The 19,204-nt window shown below is 50.4% G+C and overlaps 2 protein-coding genes and 1 non-coding gene across 12 annotated transcripts in view; 2 read left to right on the forward strand and 1 right to left on the reverse strand.

The window, feature by feature from the left end:
- The window catches only part of ZNF839 (zinc finger protein 839), a 24,652-nt gene extending 12,998 nt beyond the window's left edge, over positions 1 to 11,654 (forward strand). For 5 of the 9 annotated variants that reach the window (XM_027520861.1, XM_027520863.1, XM_027520858.1 and 2 more), the window contains one exon: positions 915 to 2,129. In XM_027520861.1, the coding sequence (XP_027376662.1) occupies positions 915 to 1,114 (200 nt within the window). In that variant the 3' untranslated portion in view covers positions 1,115 to 2,129. Of the gene's footprint in view, positions 1 to 914; positions 2,130 to 10,535 lie in introns of those variants that run through there. The other 4 variants (XR_003507317.1, XM_027520862.1, XM_027520860.1 and 1 more) reach the window with 3 other exon arrangements.
- CINP (cyclin dependent kinase 2 interacting protein) lies at positions 4,778 to 19,171 on the reverse strand. 2 transcript variants are annotated; one of them, XM_027520871.1, is made up of 5 exons: positions 19,085 to 19,171; positions 14,246 to 14,414; positions 12,016 to 12,145; positions 6,331 to 6,460; positions 4,778 to 5,221 (listed from the first exon to the last, which is right to left on the reverse strand). In XM_027520871.1, exons 1-5 carry the CDS (start codon positions 19,089 to 19,091, stop codon positions 5,019 to 5,021), a joined length of 639 nt encoding a protein of 212 aa, XP_027376672.1. In that variant the 5' UTR covers positions 19,092 to 19,171; the 3' UTR covers positions 4,778 to 5,018. The 2 variants fall into 2 exon arrangements, with proteins under 2 accessions (XP_027376672.1, XP_027376671.1); XM_027520870.1 differs by lacking the exon at positions 19,085 to 19,171 and adding an exon at positions 18,132 to 18,309.
- Positions 13,034 to 13,150, forward strand: LOC113880223. The gene has a single exon (XR_003507682.1). It is a non-coding gene; the product is annotated as a U5 spliceosomal RNA (small nuclear RNA).
- Positions 19,172 to 19,204: the final 33 nt, after the last annotated feature.

Here is a 19,204-nt window from a genome sequence, read left to right on the forward strand (position 1 = left end):
GACTGGTCACAGGACATGTGAGCTTGGCTTTCGTGAGACTTGGCTCTCAGTGCCAGCTGAGAGTTAACGTTGGAAAACAAGACATGTTCTGGTTTTTATTTTGGTGCTAGCCAGAACAGATCCGTGAGACACCTGGAATATATCGCAGGCGTAACTTTCCAAAGGAGAAGGCAATGGCACCCAACTCCAGTACTCTTGCCTGGAAAATCCCATGGACGGAGGAGCCTGGTCGGCTGCAGTCCATGGGGTCACTAAGAGTCGGACACGACTGAGCGACTTCACTTTCATTTTCACTTTCATGCATTGGAGAAGGAAATGGCAACCCACTCCAGTGTTCTTGCCTGGAGAATCCCAGGGACGGGGGAGCCTGGTGGGCTTCCGTCTATGGGTTCGCACAGAGTCGGACAGGACTGAGCGACTTCACTTTCACTTTCATGAATTGGAGAAGGAAATGGCAACCCACTCTAGTGTTCTTGCCTGGAGAGTCCCAGAGACAAAGGATCCTGGTGGTAGGCCATCTATGGGGTCGCACAGAGTCGGACACGACTGAAGCGACTCAGCAGCAGCAGCAACTTTGCAAAATGTTATCACAGCTGCCTAATAACCTTACCTGATCCTTAGGTCTCTAATATAAAGAGGCCTCCTCCCCTTCAGAAGTTAGGACTTAATTCTTCCAGACAGGAGGGCAGGTTTATTCACAGAACAATGAGGGCTGTCTGGCACCTGTTTGGAACACAGCTCCCCTCGCCTCACAGGTCTGCGTTTCAGCTTCATCCATTCCTGGAAGCTGCCAAGTAACGAGGGTTTCTGTTTCTGTTTCAGGGGCAGGAAAGTTACTTTGGACTAGCTTGGTTGGATAGTGATACGTGACTGGCAGCAGTTCACAACTGACTCTGTTTTTCTGAACCATTTAGGTTTTACCCCCCGAGTGAGTGGGGTCGCCTCTCCCCGTCCTGAGGAAAGCCCCTCGATCCCGGCTCCTGAGCGCGAGGGCAGCGTGGCACAGGTGGGCCACCGGCCGGCAGCACTGGCTGGTTGGACAGCTCGGGGTGGGCCTGCAGACCCCACTGCCCTGTGCCCGGATGCCCTGGGTCAGGGCTCCCCCGTCCCTTAGGGGAACCGGGGACGTGGGCCCAGCACCAGCTGGCAGCACTCCCTGGGGAGAGTGTCCAGATACTGGGGCTGGCCTGGGGAGCCCGGTTCTCTGCAGCGCTTCAGTCTCCAGCCTGGAAACTCAGAGGCAGGAAGTTTCCGTGAGGCGTGTGGCTCCCACCCGAGCAGCCCCGAGTCCAGCGCCGGTGAGGCCCCTGCCCCTCTGCCCAGGAAAGCGTGGTCCATGGACGCCGTGCCAGCCAACTGTGTGCACAGCACCGAGTCCAAGCGGGGCCTCGGCCCAGCCGGGGCAGATGCCAAGTCCTGAGGGGGCCCTGCAGGCCGCAAGGGGCTGGGACCAGCTCCTCTGAGAGGCACACAGACCAGGGGCTGGAGGCAGCGCTGCCGTCCGGGAGGCCATGGCTTTTGAACTCAGCGATGGGTGCCCCATGCTCTTGTCTCAGGAACAGGAGCAGACGGCTGTTCAGACTCTGACAGGCTTCCCTTGTTCCTTTCGGGTTCCGTAGTGTCCAGGGAGGGGAGTATTGTCACAGTGATGGACGCGGAGGGGCCTGCCCTGCAGGCGGGCCCCCCGGAACGGCTCCTCTGGAGGCTTGGAGACGCAGCCCTCTCAGTGAGATGGGGTCAGAGCCGCAGCCCTAGATCTGTGTGGATTTTACCCAGAGAAGGTGTGTTTCAAGGAACGTGTATTTTTCTAATGTGAATACTGACACAAATGAACATTTTATTTATAATGAACAACGTCTTTCTACCTCACTGTCCACCTTTTTCTACATCTTGCTTGCTGTGATGATGGTGGGTGCGTTGCCTGGTGATGGGTCCCTCTGACACATCTGCCCCTGGGAGCCTCTGACAGCTGCTGCAGGTGGCGCCACACTGGTTCTGGGTTGCCTCCCCTGCCCCCAGTCACAGAAAATGACGTCCCCTTTCTCCTCAGCGATGTGCTGCTTTATACCAGACTTGGTCCACACAAGAAGCTGCTTCTGGGTTCAATAAATAAATATGCAAGCTTGCTATCTGGGCAGCATTTTATTGGGCAGTAGGGGAGAGCGTTGTTTGTGCTGGCACTCGGTGGATAGGGAGAGTGAGGCACAGGGCAGGAGCCACAGCCCCTCCGTGTCCCGCTTGTAAAGCCACTTATCAAGCAAGGTCTTTCCGTCTCTTCTTGGAATGTTTTCCTGGGCTCTACTGGGGAGAAAGAGAGGGCCATTTGTCCACACTCAGATGAGAGCATCAAAAGGGCACAGCTGTCCTTTCCCCACCTTGGCCGACACCATCAGGAGGGACCCTGGACGCTGGGGCCGGGGCTGTGGGCTGTGCCCTCCCTGTGCTGTGGAGGAGTGGGCTTTATTCTCAGGGACTGGGTTGCCATGCCCGCCTCCAGGGGCTCTTCCCGACCAAGGGATCAAACCTGTGTCTCTTGTGTCTCCCAGATTGGCAGGCAGATCCCTCACCACTGCACCACCTGGGGAGCCTCTCAGTTCCAAAGGGCAGCTTCAGACAGCTGCTCATCAGGGAGGTTGGACTGAGGGGCTGAACTGAGTCAGGGAAGGGAGGGCATAGAGCAACAGGGAGGAGCTGTTGAGAAATAATAGTGCAGCCCCAGGCAGGTCCCGGTTCCTCCTCAAACGATCTGATCAGTCTCTCAGTCGTGTCTGACTCTGGACCCCATGGACTGCAGCACGCCAGGCTTCCCTGTCTATCACCAAGCCCCTGAGCTTGCCCAAACTCATGTCCATTGAGTCGGTGATGCCATCCAACCATCTCATCCTCTGTGGTCCCCTTCTCCGTCTGCCTTCAATCTTTCCCAGCATCAGAATCTTTTCTAAAGAGTCAGTTCTTCCCATCAGATGGCCAAAGTATTGAAGCTTCAGCTTCAGTCCTTCAAATTAATATTCAGGATACATAGAACAGTATCTTCGAGTTCTTCTGCTGGGTAGGTGTCCCAAAAAATGGAACATGTTAACTACTCAATGAAACATTCTCCAGAGAGGTCACCCCGACTCCAGATGACCTCTGGCTTTGAAGAATGCAGGCCCTGCGGGGTACTAAGCAGAAAGCCTGCCCCCTTGACTATAAGACACCACACAACCCCTCACCCTCACCCCGGGTGGGACACAGCTATTTTTTATTTATTTATATTCGGCTGTGCTGGGTCCTGCTGCTGTGCTGGGTCCTGCTGCTGTGCAGGCTTTGCTCCAGCTGCTGCAAGCGGGGGCTACTCTCATCACAGTGCTCGGGCTTCTCACTGCTTGAGTTCCCGTGTTCCGGGGCACAGGCTCTGGGGCACGGCCTCAGTAGTTGTAGCACAGGGGTTTCATTGCGCTTTGCCATCTGGGATCTTCCTGGCTCAGGTATCGAACCCATGTCTCCTGCGTTGTCAGGCGAATTCTTTACCACTGAGCCACCATGGAAGCTCAGGACACAGTTTTGAGGGCATTAGCCCAACGTGGCCCCCTTCCTTCACCTGACAAAGCAATTCTTTTCTACTTCACCCCAAACTGTCTCCAAGATTCACTTCAGCGCCGGTGCACAGAGGCTGGGCTTCAGCATCAGCAGCGTCATTCATTCCCATTAGTTCTCCCTGGCAACCTCGGTGTCCATGGGTGAGGTGTCGAGAAGACAGGATGTGCCCTAGAAAGGTTGAGCAGTTCTTCAGTGTCTCCCCTGAAGAACATTTACTCTTTTTTAAGTACCACACCCCATCCCAATCCTAAAAACTGACCCCATGCCTCTGAGGAGGGCTGGTCCTGCCCACCTGGCTTGAGACCACGGCAGGGAGCCCTGGGGGCAGGATGCCCCTTCTGCCGAATGCCAGCCAGGCGGTTTCCAGGCTGCAGGACATCTGACGGGCTACTATTATGGTTGGGTTCTAATAAATACTGCAAAGGAGAGAACAAGAAGTTCTAAGAAGTGCTGCTTTGGAACGCTTTGCACATGCCAACTTACACAGTGAGATTCGCTCCAAATACACCCCCATCACATACAGTCTTTTATTTCTGGGTATTTTCTTTCTTTGCCTGGGAAGCACTTGTTCCTGAGCTGCTAGGACTTGAGTGTCATGAGACTACATCCCGTATCACAGCATGACATTTCTTAGACTTCTGTTTCTGGGGGAGCAATGGCAGAACTGACCCCCAATATCTGGTTGCAGATATTGCCAAACTAGGATTTAAACCAGAAGGACATGGAAGACAGTTCACCTGGCCTGTCATGGCCTAAGTACACAGATGGGCAATTTTTTGGTAGCTAGTTCTCATTTGCATGATGCTGATCTTTATTCAGTGACCTCTCAAGTATTTTAGACACTAGTTGCAATTACAAAGCTAATGTGCACTCAGTCGTGTCCAACTCTTTGGGACCCCAGGGACTGGAGCCCACCAGGCTCCTCTTGTCTATGGAGTTTTTCAGGCAAGAACACAGGAGTGGGTTGCCATTTCCTTTTCCAGGGGATCTTCCCAGCCCGGGGACTGAACCCAAATCTCTTACATTCCTTGCATTGGCAGGCAGATTCTTTACCGCGAGTCCCACCCATCTTAGTTGTAGTTACAAAGCTAATACAGTCCCACAATTTTAACAATACAAATGTTAAACCAGGCATTTTCTACACAAGTGGAATCTATGTAAAATAGACCTAATTGACAAAAACCAGATCACTCAGTCGTTTAGTTGAGGAACTCATTTATTTCATGCGGAAGTCTTCATAGATGCCACATTCACAACAGGTGCAGACAAGGCTGAGTGGTAGACAATGTCAGGAGAGGCTGCAGAGAGCTGGTGCAAGGATCGAGCACAGGGCCTGATCCAGGGTGCAGCCGGGGGGCGTGATCCCAGGGTACCGCCCAGCGCCCACCTGGAAGTCTGTCCGCTGGGGGGGGTCTGGAGCCCGGAGGCGTGGGGGGAGGTCACAGCACGCGGTGCCCGGTTTCCAGCAGCATGCTCTCCAGAAGCAGCCAGCTCCCAGCCTCCAGGTAGGGCTGATGCAGCCACATGGACAGGTAGCTGAGGGCGAGGTCGCGGTCGGCCGTGTGTGCCAGCTGTTCCACCACCGTGCGCTTCAGGCGGAGCTCCTGGCTGTACATGTCCGAGAGCTTGCGGGAGACCTCGTCTGCAACAAACGCGGGCCCCCTCGAACAGCAGCATTTGCTGGAGGGGGATTTTTTGGCCCTGCTGCACTGCTTATGGGATCTTAGTGCCTGGACCAGGGATTGAACCCATGCCCTCTGGAGTGGCAGCACCAAGTCCTGACCACCGGACCACCAGGGACTTTGAAAAGCTGCTCCTTAAAAGCCAGAGTCAGCAGCAGAACTACGAGGAAGACGGACTCTGGCCAGTGTAGATCAGGATCAGATAACAAGGGAAATGAGTGTCATGGAATTAAAAAGCACCTGTAACCTTCTCTACACAGCTCTTAGGAGCCTACAGTCACTATACAGAGTGCACTCATCTCAGACCGACAACATTCAATGAACACGTTACATTAGGTGATTTTATCCTTCTCCCTTATTTAGAAGTGAGGTCTCAAAGCGACATCAAATAGTTTAGCCCTTCTTTTAAACTGATGCTAAAAACAGCCCTTACTGCACAATTTATTTAAGTAATGGGGTTTGTTTTCCCAGCAGCCTGCCTTCATGGGGCAGGCTAAAGTGATCCCCATTTACTTTTTAAACAAAGCAAAACAAAAAGTGAAAATCTATCTTTCTACCAAAAAAAAAAAAAATCCTGCCTCTGCTGAGGTGGCTAAGCTCATTCTGCCCACTGGCTTTAAAGGACTAACGGCAGCTTGCTTCATGGGTCTCTAATGATGTTTAACACTCTTTGCTGATTGTTGTTCAGTCACTAAGACGTATCCGACCCTGCGACCCCGTGGACTGCAGCCACCAGGCTTCCCTGTCCTTCACCATCTCCTGGAGCCTGCTCAAACTCATGTCCATTGAGTTGGTGATGCCATCCAACCATCTCATCCTCTGTTGCCCCCTCCTCCTCCTGCCCTCAATCTTTCCCAGCATCAGGGTCTTTTCCAATGAGTCTTTGCTGGTTAGTAGGTAATTAAAGCCAAGAAGAAACACTCATCTAAGATGCCTCCATCTCCCTCCCTCCCAGTGGATCCTTCTGAATTGAATTTCAAAGTCTTGTCAGCTTTAGAGGGCCAGATCTAAATGGCATGAAATGCTCTCAGGATCTACCCTTGAAAAGCAGGCACAAAGAACTACTTACAAAAATGAGCTGTGGGCCACGTGTGGAAGAGCGGGGGGCGCTTTCTCTCCTCCCCATGATGGTAATCCTCTAGTTCACAAACGCCCTTGGTGGTTGAAGACAGCTTTTCCATCTTCATCTGTATTTTCGTCTGAAAAAGATATTAACTTAGACTATGAGAATATTATTGGAAATTCAGTCTTAGATTCAGTAACTCTGAAGATTTCAAAGCTAAGAAATGTAAGTCTGTTGAGAGGTAAGTCCAATAACTCAATACCATTCACTCCGTGTGCAGCAAACTTCTGGGAGATGGAGGTGAACGGTTGCTTTGATTACACAAGTTTGGTTTAGTTCAGTAATAAACCCTGGATCTCCAATGCTGGAGAAGAGGAAGCTTGCGAGCACTAGCTCTCTGAACATCACTCACTTTTTAGCACCGAAGACCTAGAGGGGTGGTAAAGGCAGGCTCTCCCTTTCATGGAATGAAAGACAGGAGAAGAGGCATGAAATGAGCTCACCTCTGACTCCGATGAACTGCCTTTGAGTTTGATGTCAAAAACTCAGCCTCTGTGCACCAGTGCTGAATCAAATCTCAGACAGAGTTTTGGGTGAAGTAGAAACGAACAGCTTTATTGCTTTGCCAGGCAAAAGAAGACATGGCAGCCTCTTGCTCTGAAAAACTGTGTGTCTGCGGCCCAGGGGTATTTGACGAGGAGTTTTACAGCCACAAGGGGTGGGGTTGCCAATAAGATTAGGGTGTGTGTAGGGCCTGGTCTCAGGTGGTCAGGCCTCCTAATCTTGATGAGTTTCTCGGGTCCCTTTAATCTTGCCTCAAGTAGTTTCTTGACTGCTCCTCTCTAAATTAGCAACTGCTGGAATCCACCCTTTGGAACTCAGGGAAGGTCAGGGAGGCTGGAGTCTTTTTTTTAAAAACAAATTATTTATTCATTACAATTTTATTTAATGGTTTTTGGCTGTGCTGGGTCTTTGTTGCTGTGGGGCTTTTCTCTAGTTGCAGCGAGCGGGTTGGGGGGCACCCTCTGGTTGCGGTGCTCGGGCTTCTCACTGCAGTGGCTTCTCTTGTTGCCAAGCATGGGCTCTAGAGCAGAGGCTCGGTAGTTGTGGCTCACGGGCTTAGCTGCTCGGCGGGATGTGGGATCTTCCCAGATGAGGGATCGAACCCATGTCTCCTGCATTGGCAGGCGAATTCTTTACCACTGAGCCTCCAGGGAAGCCCCGTATTTATTTATCTGGCTGTGCCAGGTCTTAGCTGCAGCACTTGGGATCTCTGATCTTCGCTGCAGCACGTGGGATCTAGTTCCCCAGTCAGGGATTGAACCCGGGTCCCCTGCACTGGGAGCGTGACGTCTTAGCCACTGGACCACCAGGCAGGTCTCGAGACTGGGGTCTTGCCTACAAACAAGAAAGGTGGGACAAAAATGCTTCCGTGTCCTGCTTGGTTTCAAGTTCACTGAGACCTCTGAGGCTTGGTTTCATTGTTGATAAAACTGTAATAACGAAAGGCAAGCCCAGCATGCTGCACACGGGGAGGCAACAGCGAGCACGTGAGCTGATGGTGCCTTGGCGCACGTCAGGAGCTTGCTGCAGTGGGGCCCGGCCCGACAGAGTGCCTGCTAACACAGGGGCCGGGGGACTGAGCGAGTGCCTGCGGGGCGCCCGGTCGGAGCCACGTCAGTGTTTGTGAAGTAAGACAAACGCGTGCAGTGACCAAGCTTTCGGATTTCAGTAGCATAGGTCTGTGTGCGTGCGTGTTAAGTCACTCCAGTCGTGTCCAACTCTGTGTGACCCCATGGACTGTAGCCCACAAGGCTCCTCTGTCCATGGGATTCTCCAGGCAAGAATACTGGAGTGGGTTGCCATGCGCCCCTCCAGGGGATCTTCCTAACTCAGGGATCGAACCCGGGTCTCTTATGTCTACCTGCATTGGCAGGCAGGTTCTTTACCACTAGCGCCACCTGGGAAGCCCCATTGTAGGGTCTGCTGCTGCTGCTGCTAAGTTGCTTCAGTCGTGTTCGACTCTGTGCGACCCCATAGACGGCAGCCCACCAGGCTCCCCCACTCCTGGGATTCTCCATGCAAGAACACTGGATTGGTTGCCATTTCCTTCTCCAATGCATGAAAGTGAAAAGTGAAAGGGAAGTCGCTCAGTCGTGTCCAACTCTTAGCGACCCCCTGGATTACAGCCTACCAGGCTCCCCCGTCCATGGGATTTTCCAGGCAAGAGTACTGGAGTGGGTGCCATTGCCTTGGCCCTAAGTATGAAGTTAGCTTTATGTACACAGCGGGGTGTAAGAAAAGCTCTACCAGTCATCAAAATCTTAATTCCCTGCACCTGGTCCTTCAAGCACTCTCTAACTACATGAAGCGGCTGAACTAAATTTAGCTAACATTAGTTTTTAAAGGACCAGGCTCTGTTCCCAAATCTTTCCAGGTTCGATATTTCATTTGGCCCGACGCCAGGAGGTAGGACTCATCACTTCTGGATGACAGCTGGGAAAATTCTCAAGGCTGCTGAGCTCCGGAAGGACGAGGCCAGGCCTCGACATCCCATCCCCAGCCCTGCCCTCTGCGTCCTGCGGCAGCTCCCCGCTGCCACCTAATGCTTAGAAGAGCTGATGAGCCCAAGGACAGCCAAGGAAACCCCGGAGGCTCCAGCCTGGGCCGGAGGGGCCAGCTCCATCCGGGGGCTCATTCAACAATAACGACACCAAAATCACACACGCCACAGCCCTGCAGTGACACGCTCGCGGCGCCACGTCCCTCCTCAAGGCAAGAGCCCTCACCGCGAAATGTTCGTCCAGCTGAGGGACACGGACACCTCCACCCTCCACCAAGGCCAGATTCAAGGCCAAGTCAAGCCTGGGAAACCATTCTCTCTAAAGGCTGGAGGAAAACAGGAATGATGATATTAATATCCTTATAACATCAACTTTGGTTTTGAAACTGAGAACTAATTCTCAAACTATTTTATTTTTTTTTTTGGCCATGCTATGCAGCTTGCAGGATCTTAGTTCCCCAACCGGGGATTGAACCTGGGGCCCACAGCAGTGAGAACTGAGTCCTAACCACTGCACCACCAGGGCAGTCCCTTGAACCACTTATTCCATGTAAAATAGAACAAACCCACTGGGGCAGAGAACTCGGGGGCTGACAGCTAGCACCCATGGTCAGCCCAGGCTGTCTGAAGGAAGGCGATGGCGCCCACTCCAGTGCTCTTGCCCGGAAAATCCCATGGACGGAGGAGCCTGGTGGGCTGCACTCATGGGGTCGCTAAGAGTCGGACACCACTGAGAGACTTCACCTTCACTTTTCACTTTCATGCATTGGAAAAGGAAATGGCAACCCACCCTAGTGTTCTTGCCTGGAGAATCCCAGGGACGGGGGAGCCTGGTGGGCTGCCGTCTATGGGGTCTCACAGAGTCGGACACGACTGAAGCAACTTAGCAGGCCTTGGGAACTAGAGCCACTGTGGGGCATGCGGTCACCTCAAACCTAGCAGCCATTTTCAGCTGCCCTGCCAGGCCACGTGCTGTGGGTGGAGGGGCCACGGACAGGACATGTCACCTGCTCAGTCCATCAGGCTGGGTTTTCTGGACCTTGACTCAGGTCTGACACCCCCCCAGGCCACCCCTCCTCTGCACAGTCAGCGGGGCTGGGGAAGGGGGTCCCGTGGCACCAGACAGCCACGCGAGAACAGGGAGAATGGGGACCACGCAAGCAAAACCAGTCAGTCCCTCCTGCCTTGCCTGAAATGGGAGGCGAACAGCCTCTTCCCCTTGTTCCTGCCCAAGCCCTCCTTCCCCACCGTGGTGTGCATATGCACAGAGTTATAAATGAGGGAACTGCGTGCTAAAGAAAGCCAAATGGCATTTAGAAACAAAATCCTTCCCAGGGTTTTTACGTTTCGTAAAAGTCACGTTAGCATGTGCCTGAAGTGTTTCTCATTCTGATCCAGCTGGGGGTTCTGTGAGATGTTTTGTGTGGAGAGGGAGGCGGTAGGCCACGGATGATGAAGTTCTGGTACGAGTGTTGCCACACTGACCAACAGACGACAGCCCGACTGCCTGTCCTTAACTTTGTTGAAAGCATTTCAGTATACACATAGAACTATATTCTATATGCCGTAACGCACCATAATGGAAAAGGATACGAGAGAGTGTGTGTACATGTGTAACTGAATCACTTTGCTTTGCTTTGCTTTACAGCACAAAGGAACACAATGTTGCAAACCAGCTAGACTTCAAGGAAACAACAGAAACTGACAAGTACAAGCTAAGAGTGACCAGAAATAAACAATAAAAACTGACGAGTACAAGCTAAGAGTGACCAGAAATAAATATTTCAATATAGGAACTTAGCCATCCAGTTTTTTCACTTTCAAGCAATGTGTGCACTGGTGTTTTGTCCAAACAAAACCACTTGCCAAAATCAAATGGGTTAATGTGGGGGAAAAAATTTATTACTCTGCCTGTGTCAATTCAGGAAGCCTAGGTCCAGAAGCTGAGGTCAATGACCCAATTACTGGAGACACAGCAGTGACCATAGAGATGCGACAAAGCAAACACCCACACGCCTTCCCCTCCAGCCTTCCTAGCAGTGGGAGTGCTGAGAAGGGATCAAGACACAGGCCTGTTTCTGCCTGTGAGGGGTGGGGCAGGCGGGCAACTGTTTTTTATCACAGCACCACCCGAAGGCGGTGTTACAAACCAGGACAATCACAAAACCCTGATCGTTTACTTAGAGGAGACAGATAGCTCCCCCCCGCAAAATATCCTGAAGACAGTAGTGCATTTCGATCAAAGGAAAGGCGAAACCAAGATGTCCTTGGTGCCCTATTTATTTTTCTCATTTTCATGTTTCAGAAGCCATTACAGCTTATAAAGGATGTGCTTCTTTTCTGAAAAACTCATAAACCTATAGTCTGCCTTTAATAGGCGGAATCCTGACTTTGAACAAGTGGTATCTTGAAGAAATACAATGATACTCGACATATGCTGTTTAAAAAGATAAAGAAGCATGTAAAGCATTAGAAACACATCAAGAAATGTTAGAACATATATAGACGCTCCATGTGGAGAAGCTTTAGTTATCTGTGTTGAAGATGTGTAAAACCCTATCCCTGTGTCTGGCTGAGACGAGGGTGTTTCGTCCACATGAGGTGGCCAGCGTGGTGGGTACCGACATCCAGCCTTGAGTTAAACAACACTTCAGAGCATCTCTTATGGGTGAGATCAGGGCTCTCAGGCCAGATCCAGCTCCATCTATTTTTGGGTGTCCCTTGAGCTAAGAATGGGTTTTACATTTTTAAGTGGTTGAAAAAAAAATCAAAAGCAGAATATTTCATGTGACACATGAAAGCTGTATGAAACTCACAGTTCAGCGTCCATGAATAGAGCCCTGCTGGCATGCAGTGGTGCCCACTCGCCTCTGGACGGCTGCTGGGTAGAGGCGAGCAGCCCGCAAGCCTAATTTGCTTCCTGTGGGGACCGGGAGCAGGGACACTGCCCTGCGACAAGCCGATCAGAAGGAAGGTCAGGACAGCATCTCGGAAACCAGATTTATGGGGCAGGCAGAGCAAGAGACCACCGAGGAGGTGGAGGAGGGACAAACAAAATCTCGGAGGAGCGAAGTGTGGAACCCTGCCGGGCGCCGGCGCACACTCGCCCCGGGGCGGCGACACCTTACCAAGCCTTCCAGGGTGGCCTGCAGCTCCTCGCACAGCGTCTCGAGCTCCCTGCTGTATTCCGGGTGCTCCTTTTCGGCACAGTCGTTAGAAGCCAGGCCGCTGCTCGCTAATTCTATCTTGTCTTTGCTCCTGAACCAGATGGAAAAGCAGGAACAGAACACACTCCATGAGGTTGCCTCCCTTCATTAGGATGAACCCTAGAAAACTCAATATCCACGGACATGTGTCATCATCGACTGTTTGCACCGGTGTCATTTCACATCATCATATTTACATGTTATTTACGCACACAAGGAATATGTCCATCCACTGCTCGATTCTGCCCTAGAACAAAGTCAGTTCAATCCAGCCCTGTGGCGTCTTCAGTGGACAAGACATGGTCGTTTCCTCAGAGCCCGCCAGCTAGGAATGCGTTTTGTAAATGGAAAGCTGTGATCCATGGCACCTGAAATTAATCTAGTGGCTCCACAATCAACATTTAAGTGAAAAAATGAAACATTAGAAGATTATCAGGGAAGATCTTCTCGTTGTTCTTCATTTTGTAGACCAAAAAGTTTTAAAAAAGATTTTTGGAGCATACTTGATTTACAATGCTGTGTTAGTTTCTGCTGTACAGCAAGTGAATCAGCCATACATACACATATAGCCACTCTTTTTTAGATTCTTTTCCCATCTAGGCCATTACAGAGTATTAAGTAGAGTTCCCTGAGCTATATAGTAGGTCCTTATTAGTTATCTATTTTATTTACAGTATGTGTGTGTGTATGTATCAATCCCAAACTCCCAGTGTATCCCACCCCCCACCTCCAACTTCAGAGAGCATCTTATGGAGTCAGGTAAGAACTGCTTCATGGAACTTGCTGAGCAGGAGAAGGGACCAGAGGGCTGACATGTCTGATGTGCTTGGGAGAGCTGGCGAGGGCCAGGGGTCCAGCCCAAGAAGTTAAGACTCTAGACTCCGGCCGGTAGACAAAAGATATGCAGCTTTGAGAAATCAAAACTACTATATATAGATCCACACTCATGTTTCTCTTCAGGTCATTTAAATCTTTCGCCTTTTACTAAAAGATTTCCATGGGTAGGAACAAGCTTGAGTCTTGATTAAATTTTTTGAGGCCTTGCGTAAGCCAGGCTGATTAAAAAAAAAAAACAAAACCCAAACTAAAAATATATATACAGGAAAATGCAAAGAATAATAAAGCAAATCTTTCAATCAGAACTGGTAACTGCCAACAATTTCTTCATTTTCTTTTGTCTACAGTTTCTCTTTTGTCTTTTTAAAAGAACTTGCTAAGGGAAAACACACTCCAGCATGTCTCCTCTGCTCTGAACATCCCACTGGGTGTTCTGACCATGTCTGGCTCCTGGTCACCATAGGGAGATAATCAGGGCAAAGTCTGGGAGGGTCTCAAGCCCAGGGGCTTCTCTCCCTGTGGCATCAGGGCCCAGGGAAGCATTCAGGTTCCCCAACCTAGAAGCTACCCAAACCCCTGTCCTTCCGGGTTTTTATGGAGGCTTCCTTACGAAGTCACAATTGATTAAATGATTGGCCATCGGTGATTAACTCAACCTCCCCAGAGTGCAGGTGAGGGGGCGGGGCTGACAGTGCCAACTCCTCTTGCACGGCTGGTGTCCCCCTCCTTAGGGGTTTTCCAAAAAGCCCCCTTATTAACACAGGCTTGGATGTCTTAGGAAGGGGCCTGTTACGACCACAGGGCACTCCTTAATCATTCTGGAGCTAATTCAGGAACTGGAGGACCAAAGAACAAGTATTACTATAACTAAAGATTCTTCCGTAGGTCAAGTCCCTAAGGAAATCATAAGCGTTTTAAGAGCCATGTGCCAAGAACAGGGACAAAGGCCAAATCTATGTATTTTCTAGTGATAGTCACAACACTGCAGAAATAAAAAGCAGCAGTCTGGAGATGAAGTGGAACCTGCCCCACCATCCCATTCAGTCCTCCCAGAAGGTACCAGCGCCTGAGTCTGTCTCCTCCCAATCCATTTTGATAATTTGACATGCAGATGTAACCACAAACGATTTGTAGCATAATTTTGTTTCTAAAACGCACGTACCCTTCACACCTGCACGCACTGTTCTATCAGTGCTTGTTCACTTTGTTTATCCACGTTGCTGGAGGCTACCTGGCCCACTCTAAAAGACGCCCATCAAGTGTCTGCCCGATCGCTAAGGCCGAAGCGCACAGAACGTGTTCTGCCAGTACTTACGACAAGCTGATTTTCATGTTGGCGATACTGTTTGCAGTAGCAAAACCTCCATCGTTGAGGGTTTCCCACTTCAGGATTAAATTATGCCAGTCGGCCGCATTGTCCTTAATTTTTCTTGCACTGACAGATAAGACAGGTTTTCTTGGCGTTACAGTTCCAAGAGTCTTTGCTAATAAGGAGGAAGAGAAACATCACTTTATGAAATTCAAGATCACAGTTGGGGGGAAAATGGTCCTTGTGATTTGCGACAGTAAGACTATTTAAAACACTACATCGACTGGACAGATCCTGTTGTGAAAATGAAGACGTGCGGACGAATGTGAAAGTTCCTGGGACGAGACAAAGAGAATTGTTTCTACCTTAAAAGTCTCGGCAGATATAGCCGAGTCCTCTCGAAGCCTAATGGCTCCACACTTTCATGCTGAGCACTCTGTGATGTCAATGTGAAAGTCGCTCAGTCGTGTCCAACTCTGCGACTCCATGGACTGTAGCCTGCCAGGCTCCTCTGTCCATGGAATTCTCCAGGCAAGAATTCTGGAGTGGGTAGCCCCTTCCTTCTCCAGGGGATCGTCCCAACCCAGGGATGGAACCCAGGTCTCCCACACTGCGAGCACTGTGACCACTTGTGAAGGTCGGGATGGAGGCAGAGCTGTAACTTTGTGCTGCCAGGCTCTGACGCCCCTGCCTTGGTGCTCCCATTCTCTAGCCTCAGGCACTCTGATACCTGGCGTTTGCTCCGAGCCCTGAGGGTAACTGGTGCTAGGCACTCCAACACTGACACGGCTGGGCCCCAGAGACGCAGTGACGGTCTCGATGCTGCCAGCGCAGGAGGAGGGCCAAACTCTTTCAGGACCTGGCTCCCTCTTGGCCTCGCTGCAACCCCCACCTTGAAGCCCCTCAATCTCTAACTAAAGTCAACTACTTGTAACTCTGGAAAAGTCCTCTGCATGTGCAGTTCTCTCTGCTAGAAAGTTCTTTCCTTCCTGAAAATGATGCTGCCCATATCCTGGGACCCACCCAGACCCCAGCTCCTGTGGGAAGCAACACCCAGACTACTCAGGCTGTCTGGCCCTCCCACCCCTCTCTTCTTCTCTACTTAGAATCCCTCAGGGACTTCCCTGGTGGCCCAGCCCAGGTTCGATCCCTGGTCAGGAAACTAGATCCCACATGCCACAAATAAAGATCCTGCATGCTGCAATGAAGATCGAAGATCCCTCGTGCCGCAACTAAGACAAACACAGCCAAAAACCCAAAAAATCCTACAAAGGCATCTCATGGCCCACAGGATAAGGTCCAAATTCTCAGAGAGGTCCGTAGGAATCCAGAACACACAATTGTTTGGAGTATAGATTCTAAAGACCAGGCTGACTGGGTTTGAATCCCAGCTCTGTTACAGCCACCTGTGCAATCTTGGGTAAGTTAGTTAACCTCTCATGGTTTCAAAGTGTCCATCCGTAAAATGAAGATAAACTACATCTACTTCTGAGTTAACGTGAAGATGAGATAATATACGCAAAGCTGTGTGGGCCTGGCACATGGCAAGTATCCAACACAGTATGTGTTACCTCAAGGGCCTCTCCAGTGTTTTTTCCACCACCACCAAGCGGTGCACTCAACCCTGACACTGCCTACTGGGAGTCAGCATCAGATTCCACAAGTTAACGGCTCAGTCCTGTAAGACTCCTCTCCCCTCCCTCCACTTCAGATCCCAGCTTCAAGTCCAGGTGGCCACCTGTGCCTCTGACCTACAGGCTCCCCTCCTGAGGTTTGATTAACTTGTTAGAGTGGCTCACAGAGAGCTCAGGAAAACATCCTCCTTACTAGGCTGCCAGGGAGAGCCAGATGGGAGTGACGCGTTGGCCGATGCATGTGGGCAGGGGAGCAGAGCGCTCTCCCTGCACCCCCAGCCGCTCACCAACCTGAACGTTCTCACAACCCGTCACTCCTGAAAGTTCTCACAACCCTTCACTTTTGTTTTTTTATGGTTGCTTCGTTACTTGGGCACAACTGATTAAATGAGTCACTGCTGGGGCTGATTTAACTCCAGCCTCTCTCCCTTTCTTGGAGATGGTGGTTGAGGTGGGTGGGACTGAAAGTTACAACTCTAATCACACGGGTGGCCCCCCCTTGACAACCAGCCCCCATCCTCAGGCTACCCAGGGGTTTCATTTTTAAATATCATTGATTTTTTTCATTCATTCTTTATTTAGACAATTGTCCAGTATTTGCTGAAACCTATATGCAGGTCAGGAAACAACAGTTAGAACTGGACATGGAACAACAGACTGGTTCCAAATAGGAAAAGGAGTACGTCAAGGCTGTATATTGTCACCCTGCTTATTTAACTTATATGCAGAATACATCATGAGAAATGCCGGGCTGGAAGAAGCACAAGCTGGAATCAAGATTGCTGGGAGAAATATCAATAGCCTCAGATATGCAGATGACACCACCCTTATGGAAGAAAGTGAAGAGGAACGAAAGACCCTCTTGATGAAAGTAAAAGAGGAGAGTGAAAATGTTGGCTTAAAGCTCAATATTCAGAAAACTAAGATCATGGCATCTGGTCCCATCACTTCATGGGAAATAGATGGGGAAACAGTGGAAACAGTGTCAGACTTTATTTTTGGGGGGCTCCAAAATCACTGCAGATGGTGATTGCAGCCATGAAATTAAAAGACGCTTATGCCTTGGAAGGAAAGTTATGACTAACCTAGATAGCATATTGAGAAGCAGAGACATTACTTTGCCAACAAAGGTCCATCTAGTCAAGGCTATGGTTTTTCCAGTGGTCATGTATGGATGTGAGAGTTGGACTGTGAAGAAAGCTGAGTGCCGAAGAATTGATGCTTTTGAACTGTGGTGTTGGAGAAGACTCTTGAGAGTCCCTTGGACTGCAAGGAGATCCAACCAGTCCATCCTAAAGGAGACCAGTCCTGGGTGTTCTTTGGAAGGACTGATGCTAAAGCTGAAACTCCAATACTTTGGGCACCTCATGCGAAGAGTTGACTCATTGGAAAAGACTCTGATGCTGGGAGGGATTGTGGGTAGGAGGAGAAGGGGACGACAGAGGATGAGATGGCTGGATGGCATCACTGACTCGATGCATGTGAGTCTGAGTGAACTCCAGGAGTTGGTGATGGACAGGGAGGCCTGGTGTGCCGCAATTCATGGGGTCGCAAAGAGTCAGACATGACTGAGCGACTGAACTGAACTGAACTACATTACACCAGACATGGGCAAGGAAGTGCGTGAACTACGCAGACCAGGGCCACTTCCATAGAACTTACTTTCCAAAGAGGAGGTGGATAACAATTAGGTGATTATCCGTTTGTTTGTTTGTTTTTCCTTTTTGGCTGTACCATGCAGCATGTGGGATCTTAGTTCCCAGACCAGGGACTGAACCCAAGTTCCCTGAACTGAGTCTTAACCACTGGACCGCCAGAGAAATCCCTATGATTATTAGCTTATATCATAAATGCCAGAGAATAAGAGCGAAGCGTGTTAAGAGCGAACCCCGAAGACATTGTCATTTAGGCTGAAACCTAAATGATGAAAAGTCAACAGCAAGGACCCTAAGTGAGAATGAGCTTGGTGAGTGTGAAACAAGACCCATGTGGCCAGAATGAAAAGGAGAAAGAGGGAGCAGTAGCTGAGGAGGCAGTCAAGACAGCCAGAAAGTGTTAGGCCAAGGTAAGGCATTTGGGTTTATTCCAAGTCAATGAAAAGCAAGCAGGAAGCTTTGAGTAGCTACATGACCTGACAGAGGTTTTTAGAAAGTCACTTCCACAAAGAAGTCTTCTTGGATCCCAAGGTTAGGTTAGGACTTACTGCACTCTACACCTGAACACCCTTGACCTCATGAAGTTTCATTCATGACACTCACCAACGCAGTGTATTTGCTTGTACAGTACATTCCTTGACAGACTAAGTTCCACCACAGTAGCGACTAAGGCTGTCTTGTTCCCTCTTACAACTTCAGCACATAGTGAAGGAAAGTCGCTCAGTTGTGTACGACTCTTTGCGACCCCACGGGCTAGACAGTCCATGGGATCCTCCAGGCCGGAATACTGGAGTGCGCTGTAGCCTGTTCCCTTCTCCAGAGGGTCTTCCCAACCCAGGGATCGAACTCAGATCTCCCGCATTGCAGGCGGATTTTTTATCAGCTGAGCCACAAACGAAGCCCTCAGCACATAGTAGGTGCTGACTAGAATGTGTTAAATGGAGAAAAAAAATCTCTTACCGCCTGTACCACAATCTTCTAAGGAGTTCCCTTACCGAATAGGGGCTCCTCGAGGGCGAGGAGCACGTGAGAGTCATTATCTGTCTGCCCCAAAACACAGCACATATTTAGGAACCAAAAACAACGCTCTGACTTCAAGGAACTCAAACGAGATCAGGTATCAGCCACAGAGCAGGACAGCAGCATAGCGGGTATCTTACTTATTCTCTCCAAGCCTCGACTTCCCACCTGTTGATGACACTTCAAGGTATCGTGGTGAGGCTCAGTGAGCACTCGCTGAATGACAGCTTTTGTTACAAGCAGAAAAAACTCTGTGGCCAGGAACTCTGACTGACGGGATTTCAGAGAAAGCGCTCTGCTGTTGCTAATTTATAACGACAATTTGAGTGTCAGTATCTGCTGACGCTCTTTTGATTATTTTGGCAAAACTGACTTCCAGACCGACTGCGGAGCCTGTGCCGGGGCCAGCGGGCTGGACCGGGGCCAGGCACGAATCGGCACGCAACTAGCGAAACTTCCGGCCGCGGGTCCAGCTCCAAGACCAAACGGCACCACTCGCACCCTCCCGCTTGGGAAAACTGGCCCTTCTCACGCACCTTCCATGCCTTCCGCAGGGATCCCGGGAAAGAGATCCGAAGCCCCGCCTATGGACCGGAAGTCCTCTGCGTCACTTCCGACACGCCCACCGCCCCTAGATCGGGCTCTGCCGCTCTAGC

Source organism: Bos indicus x Bos taurus, chromosome 21 (assembly GCF_003369695.1).
Source record: "Bos indicus x Bos taurus breed Angus x Brahman F1 hybrid chromosome 21, Bos_hybrid_MaternalHap_v2.0, whole genome shotgun sequence".
NCBI lineage: Eukaryota > Metazoa > Chordata > Mammalia > Artiodactyla > Bovidae > Bos > Bos indicus x Bos taurus.

Bases quoted from the DNA above. Each gene is read 5' to 3' on its own strand.
- CINP (XM_027520870.1), bottom strand. From the start codon at position 18,294: ATGGACTGTCTAGCCCGTGGGGTCGCAAAGAGTCGTACACAACTGAGC. The intron at 12,146-14,245 runs GTAAGTACTGGC...CATCTGGTTCAG, and splicing joins AACATGAAAATCAGCTTGTC to GAGCAAAGACAAGATAGAAT. The intron at 5,222-6,330 runs GTAAGTAGTTCT...CGTTTGTTGCAG, and splicing joins GTGGCCCACAGCTCATTTTT to ACGAGGTCTCCCGCAAGCTC.